The 24816-nt window shown below is 46.7% G+C and overlaps 1 protein-coding gene across 1 annotated transcript; it reads left to right on the forward strand.

Moving 5' to 3' along the window:
- Positions 1-5775: 5775 nt before the first annotated feature.
- LOC119456688 (cholinesterase 1) lies at positions 5776-24470 on the forward strand. Its single transcript, XM_037718515.1, has 6 exons — positions 5776-5815; positions 9731-9884; positions 13149-13385; positions 19243-19695; positions 22478-23245; positions 24302-24470. The coding sequence occupies exons 1-6, from the start codon at positions 5776-5778 to the stop codon at positions 24468-24470; spliced, it is 1821 nt and encodes a 606-aa protein (XP_037574443.1).
- The last annotated feature ends 346 nt before the right edge of the window (positions 24471-24816 follow it).

The following is a 24816-nucleotide window of genomic DNA, read 5'->3' on the forward strand; positions in this document are numbered from 1 at the left end:
TAATGTTGTCGTGTTGTGACGTCGTGAAATTGAGCCGTCGTTGGGTACTGGGCTCTTCTTTCACTCCTCTAGCGGGTTTTAAGTTGCATAGTTTTGGTACCATGTGAATTGTGACGACGATGCGTTGCTCGGGGCACATGTTATGATCTACAGCGAGGTTATATCCAGGTCAACTGAAGAACACCCAATAAAAGTTATGCCAATCAACATATTTGGTGCAAGAGTTCCTTGATGTATTAAATACGGTAGGTGCAGAATTAAACGGTATTTATGCTGCACGTCCCCTTTGCTGCTTTTCCTCTCTCCTTTTTCTATCTCTCTATCGGGCCAGCGCAATGGCTTCCATGCGATGCACAATCCTTACGGGCACTACAAGCTGAGGCTCCAGGTGTGACAAAAGACAAAAATTTCTCACTCTTCCAAGAGGAATCACCTGTTGATTACCGTAGTGCTGCTGAGCACAAGCTCGGGGGTTCGATTCCAGACCGGGGTGGCCGCATTTCGATGGGCGCGAAATGCAAAAACGCTCGTGTTCATAGACAAAGGTGCGCGTTAATTAACGATAACCCCAGCTGGTCAAAATTAATCTGGAGTCCTCGACTACGGCGTGATTCCAAGCCCCATTGGTGCTTTTGGACATTAAACTCCATGAATCAATCAAACCCAAGAGCAAGTCGCGGTCGTCGTTTGCATCCAACATATAGCACAACTTCTTTCGCGTTGTGCCTACATTGACTTTCTTTTTGGCCCGGATGTCCCAATTTCTTCACCAGAATAATAATGGAGTGAGTCAGTCAAACCTCAGCTTTCTTGGGGGCCTTCCTGACTTCTTATATGTTATCATTTTTGCAAGTGGATGGCTACTTTCAAACTGAAACTAAATAGAAATACTTATTACATGGCACTGGTAAACTATACTTTCATCGATCAGTTAAAAGTTTCAATGGTGAAGAGCTTAATTACGTGTCATAAAAATCAGTTTCACTACTTTCAGTCCGACTGCCCGACGCGTAGTTTAACGACCAAAGACGACTGAGGGGCTATCAGAAGCACCGTAGCGGGTGAGCTTCACATTATTATTAACCCCCTAAATTTATATAACCTGCACCAAAATCGAAGCGTACGTAGGGGTCGCTATTGCAGGTCACCTCCGTCGAAATGCGGTTCTCATAGCCAAACCGTGGCCTGGTGTCATGCAATAGAACGACACTGCCCCGGAGCCGGGCGCATGTCCTTAGAGACATCCTCCTGCACTTGGAAGGGTGCGAGGAACCTTGGCACGCGAGTGAGGCACAGTTCAACTTCTACTCGTGGGCCGGGTCGCTGTCAAGCTTCTGATGAAGACGAGATCGAAACGCGCCTGGATGCTAAAAATGGGATCACCGCCACATACTTGATAGGAAACAACAACAACGACCACTCCCTGTCCCGCTGGTCTCGTTTTCGATCTTTGCTTTCGTCCAACTGAATGGCGTCCCGTCTTCGTTGATTAAAAGGTCAAGCTGCGTAGGCAATGACGAACGGTGCCCGCTTTGATCGAGAGACAGCCGTCTCCGGCAGCGTTGTCACACGGCCTGTGCTGGGCTAGCGTGGATCGAAGCGGCAGTCGCCGTGCCTGTGGGCCCGAGGCGAAATGTCGAGATTGAATGCGGCGATTGAAGGCGCGCAATCAGGAATGCGGGCGTCACGTGCAGTGCCATTCCACGCGGCAGCACCTATATGACAAACAAACAGCGGCGGGCGCATCCACAACAAATGTGGGTCGTTCGTAGTACACGCATACCTGCTTGAAAGCTATATATGATAGAACGTCGGCTTCCTCATCTTGACGGGCGTAATGTTCATTTCCCGTTTTTAGATACGAGTCGAATTCCTGCGGAGCATACTGATTTTGCATCACTAGGCATGTAATATATTGGATTGCGGACATTCCACAAGTGATATATATGATCAGCATAAAAGGCGAATCTCTCAACAGCCATCGGTTTGCAGATGACATTGTCCTATTCAGCCACACCGGGGATGAATTACAACAAATGATGAAGATCTCAACCGGAAAGTGTAATAGTAAGGTTAGGCATTAATATGCAAAAGACAAAGATAACGTTAAATAGCCTGGCAAGGGAACAAGAATTCATGATCGCCAGTCAGCCTCTAGAGTCTGTGCAGGATTACGTTTATTTAGGTCAAATACTCACAAGGGATCCTGATCATGAGAAGAAAATTTAGAGAAGAATAAAAATGGATTGGATTGCATGGAGCAGTCGTTATCAAATCCTGACTGGAAGCAAATTACTACTGTCGATGAAAGAAAAGTGCACTATCATTGCATTCTGCCGGTGCTAACATATGGGGCTTAGAAACTTGGAGGTTAAGAAACAAACTCGAGAAGAGGTTAAGGGCAGCGCAGTGAGCTACGAAATGAAAAATGTTAGGCGTAGCGTTAATAGACAGGAAAAGAGCGGCGTGGTATAGCGTTGCGCTCGAGCTCCTCGCCCAGTGTTCTATAGACGATTTTATATTCTATTCATGGGCGCCGCCATCTTGGGCTGTTACACCAACAATTTCTTAGTTTTATGAGAAGTTAAGTCACGTAACATGGTCATGAAACGCTGAATGCATTTATACAACTGTTTTCGTGCTTGCGAAACAATTGTAGTACAGTAAACTTCGCTGTTAAAGACAGAAAACAGAAGCGTTATCAGCCCAATGTGGCGGCACCTAAACGGTTCCGTGAAATGGTGTATAACAGTACGCGGAGACAACATGGCGCAACGCAGTGCGAGGGACAACTGTTGCTGCGCCGAAGAAACAGCTGGATGATACCAGGCCTGCCACAACGCTGACTAATGAAGAATGCCGTCAAGCGGTGTTACCTGCGTCGCTCGTCGACCAGTGCACGAGATGAGACGGTAAGAAAAACGTTAGTGTTTGTCGGCGCCAAATGAAATGATTAGGTAGGTTTAACTTGACGTTCACCGTCCGGTTCACTGGGACAAGTATACGCACCACGGTGGGGCATGTACACAGCTGTACAGCGTTAACGTAAATGTGTGTGCACACAACGCTCACGCCTGAGCGCTGCCCTCGCTGTCAGGCAGAGCCGATCGAGCAGAGCTTGACGGTGCGTCGACGTGGCTTTGTCACAGTTACCGTCAAACGCACTTCGGGTCTGTGGAGACCTAACTCTCCGCGCGCGGACTGCGCATGCGCGTCGATCACGTGACAGCATGACGGCAGTGGCGGCGCTAACGACGAAAACGCACCCGAGTGCGCGTTTTGTAATTAAGAAGTAATTAAGTAAAATGTATAGAAGAAGTACTCCTCAACAGTAGCATTCCGTTCCTGTGATACGTTTATAAAGCAGCAATGGCAATATTTCTGTTCATATAAGCACCCCCAGGCAATACACAAGATAGCACTTCGCGAAGCCCGTTCGACACGAAACTGCTATAAAGCGTTTATACATGGCACCCATATCCATGAACTTTGAACATTGTCCCTGCCGCCGTCTAATTTCACCGCAATGCACCAGCGTTACTCAATGGGCATCATTTTTAAAATGATATTTCAAAATGCCGCCCCGCTTTCGACAACTTTCAGCTAGCAACGTCGAGATGATAGAAACTTCTAATGAAATGCTAGTTACGGCGTCCTGCGTAGCGCCAACATGATGTCGTCACGTTTTGTTAGAACATAGTCAGAGGGAGTTTCAGCACAACGGTACACCTTAATGATTACGTGTGGGGTTTTATGGCGCACGGGCCAGATATGGCCAAGGAGTAACATGCGCGTCGTGATTAGTTGTCAATGCTTCGTGTATGAAATGGAGAAATGACCTGCACATGATAGATGAAGCATTGCTGTAGAAAGGCCTAAAATCGGTCGCTGCATCTTGCGTAAAATATTTAAGTATTAAGGTGATGACATTGACTGTAGATGTGTGCTATGCCCACAAATGTTTCGTTACGAAGGGATGATGTACTAAACGTGCGAGCGAAAGAAGCACTGGCGCCTCAACAGGGCCCTTGAACGCAAGGGCTGGGAGTCATGAACGATACATATTGCTATCGCCTTCATTGCTTAGCCTTTCGGGAAAAACTGCCAAAGTTGGTCAAGTTCATTCGTGCATTTATTTACATGCCGTACTGTCGATGATTCCCCAACATAGTAGTGTCGTTTTACTCGAAAACAAAGAGGGGAACATGAGTACACTACGACATTGGGGACACAAAGCGATTTTACCTTGGTAAATTTATAAAATTGTCAACCATTTATTTCATTTTATTCCTTGATGTTGAATTATTGTATCTCAATATTTTTGCGCCTTTCTTCTCATTTCTACATTTATTTTTCTTTCAGCCATGCTCTCTCCCCTATGCAAAATTTCATTTTGGTTACAACTTGAATCAAAACTCATGTAAACGATTCACTTTCTTAGTCAATCTTCCGAAGTGGGTATGAACCATTGTTTGGATGCAAGAACAAGAACGACCGGCCGTTTCAATTTGGCGCACTAGCATCTACATATTCGACAGCTTTGAACACGTTTTATACATTAGATCCACCCCACTTAAGCTTAGTTCATTTCGTGTAGGTACCCAGCCACCGAGATAATAATCTTAATGAAATAGCTGATTGTTTAGCGCGAGCTTCTTTAAAAAGTCCGGCGATATCTGTGCTGCCGGCAACTGCGCATATCACTGCAGCCAGATATATAGACAGTTTTCTTTGACCAAAGACAACAAAAGCGTCGCATTAGCAAAATCTACAGACTTTATACATCTAAATTATTCTTGGAACCGACAGTGGTGTCCTAACCGGCAATTCGAAGTAACATTTACAAGGCTGTGCTGCGGTGTTCCACAACTTAACTTTTACTTGCACAGATGTGGTCTGGCGGCATACCCATTATGCTACCTCTGCAATGAACCAGAATCAATCGACCACTTTTATTATCGTGTCGGTGGTTTTCTCATAATTGACAACGATGTTTGGAAATTCCACTGCGCAATATCTAGGACTGCCGTTAAGCAGTTCAGTTATACTCTCACTTGCAGCCACGGTGTTAGGATATAGTCACGGGAATGTTTGCCGAGCCATGTATAATTTTCTGTGACCCAAAAAGATTGCCTTATTAATATTTCCCCATTTTTCATGATTGATTGATTTATCCTTCAATAAATTATAAATTAGAAAATTCAAGAAGTGAAGTCCCAAAATCAAATTTATAATGTTATTACTATTATTATTCAAAATTTATGTCTATCCTTTACTGTATTTAATTTATTATTAAGTTCATATTACTATTCCTATCTAGGCAGGGCTCACTAACTTAGTATAGACTACTTTATTGCTTTTATTATCGGTTCACTTCTCATCTTCAATTATTCATTTATGTTCCTTTTTTATTACTTATTTATTTCTAAATTAATTTATTTTAAGTTTCAGTCATAATACCACCCGGCTCGTTGCCTATCCCCCACAGTGGATTGTGCCATTGACTGAGGCATCATCATCATCATAATCATCGAGTTAAAGTGACGATAACAAAGAAGAACTCAGTTATTAAATTTTATATGAATAAATTCCTTTCGTCATTCAAAAATTTTCACAAGTGATCCTTATTAGACTCGAATAATTATTTTCCTTCAATCACCCGATTCTTGGCCAATCCCCCATAGTGGGCACGAGCCACTTTTGAAAGCAAGCAAGCAAGCAAGCAAGCAAGCAAGCTACGCAGGTCGGGAAAGTCACCAGGAACAAGGAACCAGCATGGCCGACCCCAGCGTGAAGATCATCATTTTTCTAGTGTGTAAGTTTTATATTTTTATTTTTCTTTGCCATGTGCAGTGAGACAATGATAAAAATAGGTTCTGCATCGTCTCTGAGAACAGTCATGATATCGCTCTTCTGACATCGCTTGGCGAGGCCTAACAGCGCCGGATCGAAGAGCGTTGCTACCGTGTACACTCGCAATGCATGTGCATATATCATATGCGAAACCGTAGCACCTAAATACATTTTGTCAGGGGAATTTCGTATACTTTAATTCATAGCACAGTGTCGCACCAATCTCCCAAAGCAAAACATTTCTTCACTAAAAATGTTTCACTGAAGGCAGGAAATGTCTGCACGGATATCCCATTTTCTCACATATGGGTAGAGAACCTCAGCTGAAAAAGTATAGATGGCCTGCACTGACGTCATTGTAGCCGCCATGTTGGTGCACCGAAACGATGATAAGCTTCACGTGAAAGCTTTCAATAAAGATGTATTTGACTGAAGTGCTCGTAGTCGCCATGCTGGTGCTCCGACACGGTGATAAGGTGAGTGCGTGACGTCACGTGAAAGTTATCAATAGCATGCGTTGACAATAATGTCTTACGAAGCTCAAGGGCATCGATTTCGACAACAGTACAGCCGTCAAATCGAGCTGCGCTCCAGCTATCGTAAGCCGCCGCAAACATACCGAGATAACAGAGCACACCACTTCGCGGCGCTGGCGTCAGTCTAAGCCGGTCCAGGCCACGCTGCGGAGCGTTCGTGTTAAGCGTGCTGACGGCTGTACATGCAGAGTGGAGCGCTCCAACGCCCCGTCGCAACGCACGGTATTTTTCTCCACGTTGTCACTCGTTTGCAGAAGGCAGAGTATTGCTACACGTGACCGTTTCACTAGAGGCCCCACAATATTTTACGGGAAGCCCGACGTGCAGTGTTGGCCGAATTAGTAAGTTTCTTTTTATTCGTTATACATGCAGCCAATAATGGACTTCTACATGTTGTTTGTGCCAACGATTAATTAAAAAAAAGAAAGATATGTGACATTACCGATCTTACACTAAGTCAAAATTTAAATATTCTTAAATTGCGAGGATGCACTAGTAAATGCAGAGAGGATCCTCCTACCATGTTTGCTTTGATTCAAGAGACTCTGCTGCACCATCATTGAAAAGATGCGACTTTGAGATAATTTTTTTCGGTAGTACATCGTAATTCGCGCCAGAAATGGTTAACGATCATCTACAACGAAATTTTTAGACTTTGTAAGAAGCCTAGTGTAAGATAGTGTAGGTATAAGGAGCTTCGGCGCAAAAAATTTACTTTTGAAATATGAGTGGAAGCATCCAGAAAAGATAGGAAAAATGGCCGTTTTTGATACCGAAACAGGAGGAAATGCTGCCATTACCGCTCATCGGAAATGACGCACTACCTAGAAGCGCGGCTCCTCGGCATAGCCTCAGAGAATAAAGCGACGCACATGCCTGCCCGCGGCGCGCAGTAAAATCTCGGAGGCCACGTGCTTGGGCCTTACGTCATAATCGCTAACTGCCACATGCACGCTTCGCCTGCTTAGCTGCTGGTCACAAGCTGCTAATAAGAAAATGATACAATTATCAGCTTCGCGGGTTTGCCAAGATTGCTTCAGATGTATATACCACTCATTTACAACCAACTTAGCCAAAGTCAAATTTCATTGCAGTTGGCCTTTTTAAGTTCAGGAAATGCACAGTGGATAATGAGGACGCGGTAGTGGGGTACTTTGGATTAATTTTGACCACGTGGAGTTCTTTCCCGTGCACCTAATGCACGGTACACGAACGTTTTTGCATTCCGCTTCGTTAAAATTTAGAAATTCTGCAGTTCTAATGACATGTTTCTTCTCCTACGAGAGTAGTTTATTACACTAAACTTAACTAGAGGTTCTCTTTAGTTTCCCATTAGAGGTGATAGGAGGGGGTCAGCTGCCTTGTACACAGAACTTGGAGCGCTCAATCTGGACACGTGATTACTGGCTAAGGCATAGGTGGGGTTATGATCAAATTCTTCAGGTAGTCCTTTCTTTCTTTCTTTCTTTCTTTCTTTCTTTCTTTCTTTCTTTCTTTCTTTCTTTCTTTCTTTCTTTCTTTCTTTCTTTATTACGCATATACTTTCCATTTTACAAGATACGCACAATCTGCATGGTCCCATAGCCAATGGCTAGTACGGGGCCCATTTAGAAATATACATATAAGAAACTGTCATACAATTTGGTATAGATATAGTCAATTTGATTAACAAAAAATACAAGAAAATACAACACTTCGCAAAATATACAAAAAGCCTAGTGGTAGAACGCCCGCCTCGGCTGCGGGAGGCTGTGGGTTCGATTCCCACCGCCGCCGGGCACCCACTGGTTCAAAAGGGTACAAGCGTACCCCGGCCTGGCGTTCGGCTTCCTTCAGGGGTGATACGCTTGGGAAAGGAGCCTGCGCCCTGAATTCCCGTCGAAACCAACGTGAGCACGGAAATAAGAACATGTTGTGTAGGTATTAGTATTAATCTATTCGACAGGTTAACAACGAGAACAGGAAAATCACGTCACTACGTAATAAACACATGAAAACCTTGATAAATAATAGTTATACATGGTCTAACAAAAATAGAACATAAATATCTATCAGTTTAGGAAGCAGAGAGAATTACTTCAAAGTAGTAATTTTTCATTGCTCTCAGCAAGTTCTGCGAGTTTTTTATATAGTGCGGAATACCATTCCAGACTTTCTCACCAGCGTACTGTAGCAGTCGTTTGCCATAGGCGTTTCTTATTGGCGGAATTATTAGGTTACCAAAAGTTTGGTTCCTGGTGTAGCGTAGTGGGGTGCAGAGTAACGAAATGGGGAACGGCTCGTTGTGTCTTATAACATTGTTAATACATGTGGCTAATCTTAATTCCCGTACAAAATCAAGAGGCAGGATTTTTAGCATAGAGAACAGTGGTTTGCTTGGTTCATAGTATCGCGAGAAAGTTATCGTACGTATAGCTCGTTTTTGCAAACGTCTTACTTGTTCAAGGTAGGAATTATATGTCAAACCCCAGGATTCTACACAGTACAAAAGGCGGCAGTTCACTAGAGTAAAGTACAAAATGCGGAGTACTGAAGCGTCAAAATATTCACGGGCTTGCACGAGGGCATAACAGCTTGAAGCTAATTTAGAACAGACAGCATCTATCTGAAGCTGCCAATTTAAGCAGCTATCTAGAAGGACACCAAGGTAAGAGAAAGAGCCAGTACGTTCGATAGGACAATTATTAATACGTAATAGCATGCCATTATGTGGAGTAGTTTTAGTTCGGGAGTGGAATACCATATATTTTGTTTTATTGGGATTTATGATAAGCTTGTTAGCAGCAAACCAATCAGCAAGTTTGACTAGTTCTGTAGTTTGACTAGTTCTGGCCTTCGCCGCTGCTTCTTTGAAAGCAGCGGCGAAGGCCAGTGTGGCTTAGCTCCCGTTAGAGCACCGCACGGGCCAATGTTTTCAGCCCGGGCCCGGCCCGGGCCCGTTTTTACGTTGGGCTGCCCGCCCGAGCCCGACCAAAAGTTTTATGGTGAGACCCGGGCCCGGCCCGGGCCCGGAAATAATCTACGTCACCCGCCCGGCCCGGCGCGCCACCCCTTTACCTTAGGCCCGAGCCCAGCCCGAGCCGGGCTCGAAACCGGCCCGAACCCGGCCCGAGACCGAAAAAGACGTGTTTTTCAGAGTCGAGACGCGCGAGGATAACTAGCTGCACGGCTTTCGGGTAAGCCCGAGCCCGTGCAGTGCTTTAGGTCCCGTGGTTCACAAGGGTAGATTGTTCGTACAGCTAGACATCATTGGTTGTCCTTTTTTTCATTCAATCACGTTACGAAGGACGCTCGATGTGCCACTATCATTTCACTTCGTGCGTGCTTGGTTCTTCATGCAGGTGCCGTGTTGGTTATAGGCGCGGCGCTTCTGGTAGCCTACTGGCTAAGCGCATCGCCTCCTGCCATGTTCCACCGGCTGACAAGGCCCCGGGAAGTGACTGCGGTGACCAGCCTGGGAGCGGTGACTGGACTACGCGTCTCTGTGCTTGGCAGGTAGGCTCTAATGACGCGGCTTGAGGTGCCTGTGGCTGCGCAGAGCACGCGTGACCTTATCTTAATGTTTATTACATTCTCTAGAAATGAAAGTTTGTGGAATTCGATTTCCTCTGTACAGAAGTGTTATTGAGGCAGGCGGACACCGAGTGTACTCGTCTAAAGTTAATCCTTAGTGGCTAATGCGGATCCCGGGAGTTGTGTTTAATGTCTACGCAATCTGTATTCAACATATACACTATCTGCATTTTCCCCCTTTTTAAGATTTAGCGCTGAGAAATAAGAGTATGCTTTTAGGGGAGTAAAATAGCGAATATATTTCTTACATAAGTGCCTTCCGAAAGCGCTTCCCTAATTAGACTTGTCGCAAAAAAAAAAAATGAAATAAAGAATATCTCTTTACCATTTCCCCGTAATATACGGAAGAACACGACAGGCGATTGGCACAGTGTAAGTACGAAACTTGGTTTTATGGTGTATTGTTGCCATTATTTCTTGCGGTTCGGTGCAACGGAGGAAGTAGAGGCGGACAAGCATGTCCTGGTTCAAGAGCTGAAGCAAGCTTAATACTCGAATAGAGTACAATTAGGGCCTGGTATTGCGCCTTCAGTCCTGCCTAAATTGTTCCTGATGTGCGCTTACCTGCAGCTGAACTTGAGCCCACTCATGTTACGAAATGAACGCCCACATACGCACTATCGTTAAAGAAATGAAGGTACCGCGGACTATAATAAGCATGTAAGATCGAGGCTACTAATATGAGCCTGTCCGTTTTAAGCATGGAGGAAGGAAACAAAACAGGAGAGGCCCTGACGTCACTTTTTTGAAGCCGGAAGTGCAGCCATGTTGGTGTGCCACCTTTCTATGCGCCTCCAATCAGGGGTTCTGCAGCTCGCCGGAGCAGATGGGCGCGAACTTTGAACTTGCATTGTTACGAGCCGCCGGAAGTGTGTGCTCCTGACGCGCGTCAAAACAAAGCCTACAAAACTTCTGTAGCAGGTTTAGTGAAGCAGACGCGCTCCTGTGTTTTCCCGTGGCACATTGAAGAAGACAACGAAGATCCGCGCCGTGATTGCTTGAGTGTATCTGTTGCTGGCCAACACTCACACTCACAGACCCAAAACACAGCTTTCAAGCTTACACACCGCACTCCAAAGTCGGCTTTTCTCGCGAACAAAAGGTGCTGCGGGAAAGACACCGGCGGAAAAATCGTATCTCACTTTTCAGAGACCGCGAGCAGCAGCGAAAGCTTCAGGAGCGCGGTTGCCATGGCAACGTTCACATTTGGGGTACCCGTCCCAGTGCTGCTTTGCGAGAAACAGCACGTGACTTCCGCCACAGCTTTTCCAATACGTTCGTGCTGGCCAGGGCCTTTCCTGGGGTTTCCTTCCTCCATGGTTTTAAGAAAGATTGTGCATTTTTCTTGTGGGCACGTGATTTCGATATACCTTCGGAACATTTTTTAAATCAATCACTGTATAATAAATTTGCAGAAAAATGTGTTTGCCATATACAATGCCGTACGCTGTGCATTGCGTTTTTCTTTTTTGCAAAATTAAGAGTATTATAACGATAGAGAGTGTGTAAAGATACAATTGCAGTGCTTGGGCACGTGCCAAGCCTCTTGATTTTTTTAATGAGTTTAATTGTTTAATGGAACTTGTTTGGGCACCCTTCGGTTTTTGGACCGAGTATCACGCTAGAGGTAATGTCCCATTCTAGTCTGCATAAGTCAGCAGTTTTGTCCGTTAAAGAGGCACGGTACAATATCTCCGAGGATGGTAATAACTTTGATCTCACTGGGAACATTGAAAACCGTGCTACAGAGTGTAGAAGCACTATCGCTCTATATAAAAAAAGAAAGAACAGAAACTTTTTTTTATTATTATTTAGCGGTAGTGGTAGAACACTCATGAGAAACCGAGCAGTGTTCATCCTGTCTTACGCCCTCGTCTCACCTTCGCATAACCGTGAGAGGATCGAATGCAAACAAGGGTGGTGCACGAAAAAAGTGGCTTTTGTACTCTGTAGGCCTCTGAGAGCATCGGCAAATCCAGCAAAAATTATTTCGGCCCAGATACCATACAAATAAAAATAGGCGAAATTCCTTGCTAAAACACCTGAGTACATGTCAAGCTCATACACTTCAGAGGAAGCTTAAACCTTGGGAGCCCCTAAACTGCCGAGAACGGGAGAAAGCGCTTCGCAATGCACCCAGCACCACAAATTTGTTGAGGTTTGTCGCATTTACACGAGAATGCCAAAATCTAGTGACCGCAGCAAGCGGGTTTTTATTTACGCTGTGACTTTATTATGATTTTCAACAGAAATTGTTGAAAATTTCTAAAGTGAGAAAAAGCTCCAGTGCCGTGCTTCCAGTGCCAGTGTCCAGTCTCAGTAATAACACCAATATGAAAATTTCGTAAATTGCCTCTATTAACAGATTTAAGGCGGGAAAATTCACTTATGATATTCACCGCTCTCAAGTATGCCACTAATCTGCGAGTGGGAGTTGAGCAACACCCTCGTAAGCATTGCAACAATTTCCCGCAAGCTGTACATCACTTTTACAACCCTACATCAAATTTGTCAGCTTTAGGTGAACTTACAAATGCGGCTGACTGAATTGCGATATTTGTTTTCGGTGCAGCGTTACCGATTTGTAAACTTCGTGCTTCAATTATTCGTCTTTACTTGCCTGTTTTCGTCAGTTTTGCTAAACATATCAAACATTATGCTTCCTCCAGTTGCTTCAGTTGTCTCACGAGAGCCTTTCTGCGTATTACACATAATCTTATTAGAAAATATTACATTCGAATCCTGGATATATCGAATCTGAGGGGGATCACAAAAAGTTCGATATATAGGTAATTCGATATATAAAATCAAAATTTTATACAGGAATTATCAAGCGAATTTTACAGCTTTTCCATATACACAATAATTCGTTATGTGCGGGTTCCATATATCCGGGCTCGACTGCTATTTGTCTACGAGCTAAAGCTTCCTCATTACCCGAGATTTCAATCAAGATGCGTGGAGGCGTAATGTTCCGAAGTCATTTCCTTGGCAGATTATGCGAAGTACATCCTTCGGTTTCGTTCGCCTCCCTCCTGGTATTTTTGGTTGCATCAGGTTAGACGAGAGGCTGTCTCTCTTTCTCTCAGTCGTCGCCTATTGTCTAATTTGCATGCCGCTGATTTCAAGAAACCTAGACGCTATTCGCTGGCAAACGATAAAGGGGGTGCCGGGACTCCCCCGCAGGGACGTGGCCGTGTTCTACGGCATTCCGTTCGCGGACGCTCCAGTGGGCGCCGACCGCTTCTCGCCTCCGTCTCCCGGCACCCCATGGAGCGGCTACCGCGACGCCTCCGAGAGGGTGCGCGACCGCTGCGTGCAGCCAGCCCTGCCCTCGCTGGTCGACAACAACCCGCAGGGATTCGTCGGCGCCGAGAACTGCCTTCACGTGAACGTGTTCGCGCCGGAGGGAGCCACGAACAGGTTAAGACTGCGGTTCCTTTCAAAGCGAAGCTGTATGTGATTTCACATTCGATTCATGGGCGCCGCCATCTTGGGCTGTTACACAAACAATTTCCAAGTTTTATGAGAAGTGAAGTCACGTAACGTGGTCATGAAACGCTGAGCGCATTTATAAAACTACTTTCATGCTTGCAAATCAACTGTTGTAACATACACTTGGTCGTTAAAGATAGAAAACAACAGCGTTAACAGTCCAAGACGGAGGCACCTAAATGCTTCCGTAAAATAGTCTATAGTCGGTGACAACTTAAGGACGCAGTACGATCTCCACCCACAAAATCGCAGCGTACCTGCCCTTCACCTCTGAAAGATAGCCGAGCCAACTGGAGTCCACTAGCACCTTAATGACTTGGCTCTGCTAATGGGAATGCTAGGCTAATTAGAAACTGAAATGTCATTGTTTCAAACTACGATATTAGCTTTGGCTGAGCACTGATATCGATAATCACACAAGGAATTTGCACAGACGTTCAGGTTTGATGCTAAACCCAGTAACAAGAAAAACAAATTGCCGTGGTTGAACGCGGTTCATACCAAGTTTTTCGAGCGATAGCACGACTTTGCTTGCTTTGCGAATAGACACAGACGCTGCTCGGCGTCGTCAGCAACTACCGCACCTACAATTGCACCACAAGACAACACACGGACGCTGCTCGGCGCGGCAGCAGCGAGCGAATTGACTTTCATGCTGTGTCTCGCTTCAACGCGAACTAAGCGTCGAAAGCACAGCGCATACGAAGCTACAAGCACTAAGCGCACTTTGTACACATCGCAGATCGCTTTGAAGATTAGGCCCGCGCGACCGCGCACTTTGTTGACATCGCAAATCGCTTTGAAGATATGGGCGCCCACGCCGCCTATGCAGCAACCACCGGTAGTGGCAGGCTGAGTATCAGCTTGGCCTTGGCTGAGCTTGAAGTTCAGTTTTACGGAACCATGCGTTTTCTGGGTTTGTACCTAGAGTAGTAGAGCTATCTCTCTAAAACTAAGTTCTGAATGAAAAAAAAATGCACGCTTATACACGAAGAACTCTTTGAAGTCAGAAAAATAAGCAAAGCTAATTGGCTGGCGCATAATTTTGTTTGAGTTGGACAGCGTACGCCTAACTTTTTATTCTCAGGTTGTCTCCGACTAATAGTGCATAAGATTTTGACCGTAGTACACACGCTAAAAGCTGCCGTTGTAGCTCAGCGGTTACAGCGCTCTGCGGCGGAGGACGCGGTCGCAGATTTCATTCCCAGCCACGGCGGAGTGCAGAAATGTTAATGTACCATTTTTTAAATGTGTGATGACAGACTGCAGGTGGTCGAAAATTTTCGGGAGCCTCTCACTACGAGTGACTGTGATATCACTCGTATCAGTGTTGCTCTGGGTTGCTACATCTAATTATCCAATTAGTCAGCACAGGCTTGCATATTTCCTCGCATGCGTTTACTTGTTTTAAGTCTTTGCCGGTGACCTCTTTCCTGTGTACGCTCGCTGTTGTCTTAAAGCTTGGCGGATGACGTGCCTAGTGTATCGGAAGCTTCTCGAACGTTATTCGTTATGGCTGGGCGTGTATTAAAAATTTCAAGCCGATTACTGGGTACCTTTTAATTCATTAATTCATCAATTAGATTTGTCCATTTATTCAAACAAGCGAAAAAAATCTAAAATCTAAGCTGGGGATTTGTCCCGATACAGACACTTTGAAGAAACAAAAAGGTTATGGTGATCCCTCTTCCAAAGGAATCAGTACAACACGAAAGTGAAACGTGTCTTCACAGAAGCTGTTGCATGTTTGCTTCGTGAACTCACGGTCCGCTGCAACGAAAGGCGCATGACTTGCGGGCCGGCGACTGTGTGGCAGGTTTGCGTGGCGCGCGGCGTCGTTTTGGCGAGCGGCGCTCAGCTGCCGAATCGCTTCGGCGGCGGTACGAGCATTTTGGTCCGACTCCATAGTGTCTTAGGCAGCCGGTTGAGTTGCAACGGGCTCAGCTTTAGGAATGCAGGTGGCAGACTTCGCAGCGTGCGCCACGAACGCGCGAAGGCGTTCTGCTTTACGCTGATGTGTCTCTCGCTAGACCAAAGCGAGAATCGCTCGTCTACGCCGTTACCTTTCTTCACCGCTTACCGCAGCAGTTTTCTTAGTTGTTGGCATCACAAGGGAAGCAGTAGGCGACGTGTAATCCCTGCTGATGCATGTCGAAGCAACACTCCGTAGGCGACGAGGTGCCACAGGCTAATCCGACGCGAAAGACAAACCATGTGTGCAAAGTGCCGAGACCACGCTATACCGCGTTGGAGCCTCCGCTGCACTGTGACTACCGTAGCGGTCCCTATCGGCGCTCGTTATTGTCACGATACAGTACTTCGCTTCACCACTCCTAGATGGCGGCGCCATCCCTGTAAACAAACGCCAAAAGTGTCCTTAGCTATTGCCTAAGAGACGCGAAGGCGAAAGCCTCGTAAAGCCTACTGTAATTCACCTTAACCCACCTTAATCCCCCTTAATACCCCCTAATCAACCTTAATTCACCTTCACCCACGTTCATCATCATTATACATCATCGCCCTATATTTATGACCACTGCAGGACGAAGCAGGACGAAGGCCTCTCCCTGCGATCTCCATTTATCCCTGTCTTGCGCTAGCGGATTCCAACTTGCGCCTGCAAATTTCCTAACTTCATCACCCCACCTAGTTTTCTGTCGTCCTCGACTGCGCTTCCCTTCCCTTGGTACCCATTCTGTAACTCTAATGGTCCACCAGTTATTCATCCTACGCATTACACGGCCTGACCAGCTCCATTTTTAAAATATTGATGTCAATTAGAATATCGGCTATCCCCGTTTGCTCTGTGATCCACACCGCTCTGTTCTTGTCTCTTTACGTTAGGCCTAATATTTTTCGTTCCATCCCTCTTTGCGCGGTCCTTAACTTGTTGTCGAGCTTTATTGTTAACCTCCAAGTTTCTGCCCCATATGTAAGCACCGGTAGAATGCAATGATTGTACACTTTTCTTTTCGACGACAGTGGTAAGCTGGCAGTCAGGATTTGGCAATACCTGCCGTACGCACTCCAACCCAGTTTTGTTCTTCTGTAAATTTCCTTCTCATGATGAGAGTCCCTTTTAGTAATTGACCTCGATAAACGTATTGATTCACCCACCTAAATACACCTTAATCAACCTTTATCCACCGTAATGCACCCCAATCAACCTTAATCCTCCTTAATTCACCTTAATTTATCCTATTCTGCTCTAATCCCCCCTAATTCTCCTTAATACTAAATCATAGACCTTAATCTACCTCAATCCACCTGAATCCACTCTAATCCAGCTTAAATCAGCCTATCCACCTTAATCTTCCTTAGTGCACCTTAATCAACCCTAATACAATCAATCAATAATACAATCCAATCACTAATCAATGATTAAATTACTTTGCTAATCGTCACGTGATATATTCTGTACCTCACAACGCTAACGGAGATCTAAGGCATTCGCCTTAAAACTTATCTACTCGTTGGCACCGAACGTCACATCCGTTACATCCTCTAAAGGAAGTTCATCGCGAACTCCGGCATAAAACACTTTCGTGTTAAAGTAAACAGTGCTATTGGAATGGCCAGTTGCCTTTATTATTGCTTGAACGACACATTGCGCAAATGGCCATTGAAGCATGCCAAGCTCAGTTGAACGCAATCTCAGGTCCAGTTGCGGAGGCAAAGAAGCTTGTTACCGTCCTGAGTTTCTTTGCTTATTAACAGTCATGCCAGCTGGAGAGAAGCTGAGCTCGCATGACACTGATGTTTCCGGGAGGCACACGGCACATGACCGTCTTTACAACCGGCCTTATGTCCGGTGGAAGGGAGCCCTGCGCTCGCGACTGCTACAAGGGGTCCCAGTCGTCATTTCTTTTTATCATTGAGCGATACAATACCTGGCTTGTAGCTGTTTCCTCGTCGTTTTCCGCTGAAAAGGAGTACTTGTGTTCTTTCATCTGGTTATACGAGATCTGCTTGACCGATCATCCATTCGCTAGCCTCAAAAGCCGTTCCCACATGTTTTCCCGGTGGTAGTTGTCGAGGCACGCCAGGCTCTTGAATGTTGGATCGAGGCAAGCAGCCGGCTCGCTAACATCGTAATTTTTCAAGCGACAACTTTAGCATCAACGAAATCTTCCAGCATCGCCTTGAAGCGGCACATTAACACCGGATCGCAGTCGTTCCCCGTCATCTAATTTTCGAGTAGCTTTAAGGCCGGGATGAAAACGAGCTGAGTTACATATGCTTCTTCCACAAGGAGCTCCGTCACATCAAGCAGAAGCATCCCACAGCTTCTCTAACATGTCCCGCTGCTCATCAGTGAGGCTTGGAGGCTTGCTGCCACTCTGTTAACCCATGAGGCGGCGCAATGACTTCATAAGTTCAAACAGGCTGTTTACGATTATTCACTTAGTGCTGTTCCACCATGTGACAACGTCTTGCTGGAGCTTCTTTTTAGATGCACCTAGTCTCCGCTGCCTGCTTTGCAAGGAACGAGGAACGACTGATGATTCGAGCTGTGCTTAAAGTGGGATACAACGCACCGACAGATAGCCAACAACCTGTCCACACCAGTCAGGTGAAGCGGCTTGCGAACCCACACTCGGAGCGTGTGCACCCCACGTTTCAGGTTCTGGAAGTTGGCTTTTCCACTTCCAGGGCAGATGTTGCGCGCGTTATCTGAGCAGAGGGCGTCCACTTTCTGATCAATTCCCGACTCTAAAGCAATCTGGTCGCCTGCTTTCTTCTCAGGTAACCCTTGTTGCGTCGACAAAACTGGATATTTCGCTCGCATGTGATAGTGAAGTGCAGTGGTGCCACTGGGCACGAAAAATGCCTTTTTGCGTATAAGGCAGTGAACTTGCCTAGGACTACTAACTTCCCCCCTATAGAGTCAAATTTGAATCCAAACTTTCCTTCGAGATTTACTTTTATATTTGTTTGATTTTGCAAGCTTGAGCCTAGCTGGAAACTTACAACACAGGAACACAGACAACTTGCAAGCGTCGGGAAGAGTTCAGGCTTGCGTTTTGCCGGCGCCTTTAGCGCGTCAACTCCTCATCAACTCTCTTTGTCAAAAAGTCAGAAGAGGCGGCGTCTGTTTTCGTTCTGCGCTCCGCCTCCTGCCGCCTTCAAGCACCGAAGGAAAGTGAGATGCCGGTGGTTATCTTTAATTTTCTGGCTAAGAAAAGAATACGCACACACGTGTGCTACATCACACAAAGAGGGATAGGAAAACTAAAAATATTTCATCACGTATTGCCGCAAGTGCCGTGCGCATGTGTGGGCGCAGCCGGAACTCGTTCCCTTCCTCTCTGTGAAGCACGATAAGCAGGGACATCAATGCCGGAAGTTGCCTTTTTTGTGGTCATGTCAGCTTAACCGATTAAACGCGATCAAAATAAGTAAGCCACGAATAATTTAAAGCTTTAATCGATTAACCGGAAGGTTAACCGATCAATCACCCAGCCCTGTTATCCATACTGTCCAGTAAATGCATGTCGCACAGGCGGTAGCCCAGTTTGGAATATAGGCGACTGAAATTTTTGCGTTGCTCGCCGGCGGACAGCGCGGTGGACATCAAAACAATAGAAGAGTGAGCCCGTCGGAGCTGTCGTAAAAATACAAAGGGTAAAATAAAACAGGATCACCTATTACTTGAACAACTGCCATCGCATTTCATTTCCCCATTCCTAGAAGAAAATTAAACCTGAGAAAAGCTGTACTGGCACGATCACATCAAGCGATAAACGGCGTGAGCTGATTCGACTGGGGTACCTCGATCTCCCAGGTCGGTGCTGGTGATCCTGCACGGCGGCGAGTTCCAGCGGGGCTCGAACGACGACGCGCTGTACGACGCCCGCTACATGGCGGCCACCGAGGACGTCGTGGTGTTCGTACCCAACTACCGGCTCAACGTGTTCGGCTTCCTGACAACACCGTTCTTCAGCGTGCCCGGAAACCAGGGCTTGCGCGACCAGCACGCCGCGCTCGAGTGGGTCTCGAAGAACGCGGCCGCTTTCGGCGGCAACAACGCCTCCGTCACGCTCGTCGGAGTGGATAGCGGCGCCGTGAGTGCCGGCCTGCACCTGCTGATGCCGGCGAGCCAACGGCTGTTCCACCGCGTCGTCATGCAGGGCGGAAGCCCGTTCGAGGCGACCGAGCGAGTACCGTTCGCGGGCCCCCCGGAGATACGAGAGTACGCGGCTGCTGTCTGCGCTCACGCAAGGAGAACTGCCAGCACGTCAGTATCTATTAGCAGTTGCTGTGAAATATCGTCCGAGTCCACGGACTGTATTAGAGCGAACGGCCGTGGTGGCTTAGGGGCTATGGCCGCTATGACCTTGCGGTGCTAAGCACGAGTTCACGGGATCAAATCCCCGTCGCGGCTGCTGCATTTAGATAGGCGTGAAGTGCAAATATGCCCGTGTACCGTGCGTTGGGTGCACATTAAAGAACCTCAATTGGTCAAAATTAATCCGCTGTCCCGCACTATACGGCGTGCCTCATAATCAACGCCACGTAATACACCAGAAGAAAAATGAGAGCAAACTTTTTTTTTTTGCCTATATTATACCACCCCAGAGATTGACGTAGTGGGGCTTTGCCGAGTTATCTCGGTGGACCCCGTAGTCGTAGTGAAGTTATATGTTCTCGCGAGGGTTTCAATGTGGTTTATAACCCGCGCTAATCCTGGAAACACTGAAACCCTGGTGTTCTTGATAATGTTAGCGCATTACAGTCGCTCAGGTGTAGCATGTGGACCTATAGTTATTTTTAGTCTTCTTCCTGATTCGACGTTGGTGTCTGTCGCCAAGTATACAGGTAACGGGGGGTATCCCATGCACCTGCGCCGCGGTTAAACAATTGCATAGGTTATCAATAGATCCAGTACGTAGCACGCATCATGTGCCTCCTTCCACAGCATTTCATTGAAATGATTCAAGAAAGCTGCGCTTATCGTAGGTGCCAACATGTGCGTTGGATTTCCCATAATCCACGCCATGATAGCCCAGGGGATATGGCTCGTGGATCGCGGCTACGGTGGCCGCATTCCGATGAGGCCGGAATGCAAGAAACACAAGCGTACAATTAATTGGGTGCATGTTACACTCTTAAAAAAGTTTGCACCCACTGGGGCTTATCTTGTCCGACCACCGTAATCATAATTTGCCTTGCTGGCGTTCATTTTTTTGAAATCTCTGCGCTACTACTTACCTGTCGGGAATGCTATATCACGTTCATAACGCGCATTCCGTTCAGGACCTGGAAGTGTCGGGCGCGCAGCTTTGCAGAAAGGAGAGGCGCGCAAGATAGATGATGATAATTTTTGTGGGACAAGATGAGCCCCAAAGGGTGCAAAACGTTTTAAGACTGTATAGAACGCTGGTGGTCAAAATTATTCCGGAGCCCCCCACTACGGCGTCCCTCATAACCAGATCGTGGTTTGGGCTCGTAGACCATCCAATGTAAGTACTTATAAATTGACATATTTATTAGTAATTCTTGTGACAATCTAGTTAATTTAATTTTATTTTAACCGGTCATACCGACTAGCTGATACCTCAGATAACAGCGGCACGACAAAGTCCGAGCGAATAACTAAACATGAAAATAAAAATGAAGTGGATTGTTACGATGTAGATTGGAAAACATGATTTGAGGGTGCTAAAAATACACACGCAAGGGAGAAACACTCGCAGACACACAGACGCCCTGTATGTGTTTCTAGCTTGCATGCGTCTTCTTAGCGCCCTAAAATGTTTTCCAAATCGCACGAACTTGTCCAAGAAGAAGTTTTATTATGTTACAAGGTACCGGTGGTTCCTAATACACATTTTCTATTGACTTTTCCACGGTGACATTACGAAGGCGGAGCGTTGTGGCCCCGCCCCACTCCGCCGTAGCCTTCGCAGTGCAAGGCATTGCAGGAAGAAGGGGAGGCCGTGTTTGAATGCCAATAACACCGCTTCTGCTGAACGCACTGAAGTTCTTTTTTGCGGCAAAGTATTTCTGAAATAGCATATTTTCACTTTAAATGTCTTTCTCCACTTCGATAAAATGTGGTTCAGGGCCCCTTTAAAGAACTCGCTTTGTCGAAGTTCTACCGAAGCCTTCGACTATGGTGTCTTTTATACATGTGTTGCTTTTGGGCATTCAACGCCGCAATTCCCGCTTGAAATTAGCGGAAGTGGTCTCTCGTTGCAATTCTTTCTGGGGCTTTACGTGCCAAACCAGTTATGGTTATGAGGCACGCCGTAGTGGAGGGCTCTGGAATAATTTTGACCACCTGGGGTTCTTTAACGTGCACTACAACGCAAGCACACGGCCCCATCGAAATGCGCCTGCCGCGGCCGGGATTCGATCCCGCGTTTACGCGCTCAGCAGCGCAACGCCTTACCTAACTGAGCCACCGTGGCGGGTAAATGGCAAGCAGTGTCACCCACTTCGTTTGAAAATGAAACACTCAGTTACTCAAAGACACCGTTTTTGCCTTAAAATACGCAGAACATGTTTTATACTTAAGGTTCTGGTACTCTGGAGTCATTTGTGTATTTGCGTATATAAAAACCACACCGGCTGTAAATAACCTATGTCAGAGCACTTGCGGGAAGTAATGACCTGATATTTAGTGACGCACTTAGTAAAGCCTTTTAATAAGTCGTACATGGCGTAACATATTTGGTTTTCATAGGTAATGGCGACAGCTGCACATGTGCGGACACTTTTCGCGAAATATTTTGTACGTGTCTCTAGTTTCTAGTTTACGAGAGATCTACAACGGAAATGAAACCATCCTACCAAAAAGCAACCTCGCTCCCGCCCCCCCCCCTCGCCCCCCCCCCCCAAAAAAAAAAAGAAAAACGAGATACGAAGAGATATCACTAGCGTGCGAATAGTTCTGAAGTGTTGAGACAAACTCTTAAGTTTCACACCACAACATCTCTACTCAAAAGTTCTGCATTCATATTAACCACGCATAATTTCATGACAGCCATCCTTTTGGCCAACATGGCGATTCGCAGGAACAACTCCATGGACGACGAAGACATCGCAGGCTCCCTGATCGAGTGCCTGCGAGCGGCCTCGCCATTCGCTCTTCTTCACGACCTCGAAGCGTTCGACGGCATCAACGGCAAACAATTGGGCCCCATGTACGAGCCCTGGGGCAAGGGATCTCTGCTCGTGGCCGGCATGCCAACGGCCACCGAAGAAGGCACGCAGAAAGCCGACCCCTCGCGAGAGCTGCTGCCTGCCCTGAACGGGACCCAACTTCTGATCGGACACACGACGAACGAAGGCGAATTCTACCTGGCCCAATTCTTCAAGGACTGGTCCCTGGCTCAAGTCGGTCGCTGGCCCAGGGGCTTCGTGCGCATCTTTCTCGAGCGCCTTGTGCTACAGTTCTTCGCCAGACCGAGGCTGGGTCCCGTCTGGAGGCTCTACTTCAGCGGCAACGGGTACTCCAGCGCCGATCGCTACGTCCAGGCGGCCGAGTTCCTTGCCGACGTCAAAGTGGCGTGCCCTTCCGGGGTAATGGCGGACCTTGTGACGAGGCGTGGGGGCACCGTGTACCGGTACGTCCTCGAAGCCACCGCGAACGACGTGCTGCCGCACGGTGAGGCCAACGGGACGGCACGCGTCGAAGACGAGCAGCAGAACACTACCACCACCGGGTTCTACCGCCACCCGACGCACTACTTCGACGCCTTCGTGACGCTGGGTGGCGCGCTCGCCGGCGACCGCAAGATGCCCGAAAAAGTGCTGGCCCAAAGCAGGCGGCTGATGCGGAGGTGGGCGACGTTCGCAAAAACAGGGTACGTGTCCGGGAAGCGAAACGGCGCATTTTTTTTTTTTTTTACTCAGTGTCAGGTTTCATGAGGCCAGGAGGATCGCGAGAACCATTCGCTCTAAAGACATGGGATGATCCATAATTACTTTGTTAAGCGCAAAATGACGGACACTAGACAGGACAAGGCGCTACTCTCAACTGACATCATTTTATTGCGTCACTCCTTTACAGAGAGCAGAATCCAGAAGAACATGCGCAGTGAGCACCATGCGTAGCACCCACCTAAACATCCGATCACCAGAGCGCACTCATCTCACAGAATCCAAAAAAAGAGAACAATATTCAGCGCTGTACAAGCCTAAAGAAGGCAAAATAATGCACTGCGAACCCAGTGACTGTATGAAAAAAAGCTTCCGATAATTCTCGGGTGGTGGTATCATGCCTCTTTTTCAAAATCGTAGTATCATGAAACATAGCTTTGTACTTGCACATTGCATATTTTATACAATGTTGCGCTAAATGGGAACCTGTACCTGTCGGTATTGATCGCTCGTGTTGTTTAAGGCGCTCGTTAACACAGTGGCCCGACTGCCTTACATACACTTTGCCACATGAAAGCGGAATCTTATATACCACTGACGCTACAATCTACAACCTTCACGTGGTTCTTTTCAGCATCTGGTTTTTTACTTGTTTTAGAAATACGGCTGCACAACATTGACAGTTTCTGAGGAGCAGAAAACGCTATTGGAAACACTACTGGAACGCATTTGATATAATGCAGGAGTTATGGGTTCACTTCTTTTAACTTCTGTCGCGCTTCATTCGGCGAAGCACAAGCCTATCCCCGATTCATGTGAATCAAATAAACAACGCATCAATGAATCATTTTGCATTCTTCATACAAGCTATGCCAACGCCCATAATGCAAGGGCTCGCGCGTATAAGCAGGTTCTTGAAATTCATTACTGATAAAAATATTTAGTTTTGATGGGACTAACAAGTTGCGCACGACAGAACTGCGGCGATACGTCACCGCATCGCTCCTCTCGCGCAGGACTCCGACCAGCCGGGACGACGAGCCGTGGCCCAAATACGACACGCAGAGCAAATCCCTGCTGCGCTTCACCATGGACGACGTCTCCACCGCGAGAATTGAGGAGGACGGCCACTGCAATTTTATGATGGCCCACAGTCGCTGGCGCGAGCTCGCCATGGCGGCTTGAACGTTTTCAAAGCGACAGATAGGAGCGATAATTTTCTACAGCTTTAACGTTGCAGACAAGTAACGAGTAACGTCACTTGGCAAAACATTTCGACCATATGAATCGTTTGCTGGTGTACTACGATTGTTTTTCCCTTGCTTTGCTTGACTTCACCATTATAATCTACACGGTCTGTGAGCATTCTAGCTAGACTGCTAACTAATTAGCCATGGCTCGGGGCAGAAATGTCATATTCCTTTATTTTGATCATGCACGAAGCTACCTTATAGTATCTAAAAGATATACCACCCCTGCATTAACACTTGATGTCATGTCTGCACAAGTGCCTGAAATCTATGAAACGATT

Source organism: Dermacentor silvarum, chromosome 6 (genome assembly GCF_013339745.2).
Source record: "Dermacentor silvarum isolate Dsil-2018 chromosome 6, BIME_Dsil_1.4, whole genome shotgun sequence".
In the NCBI taxonomy this organism is placed as follows: Eukaryota; Metazoa; Arthropoda; class Arachnida; order Ixodida; family Ixodidae; genus Dermacentor; species Dermacentor silvarum.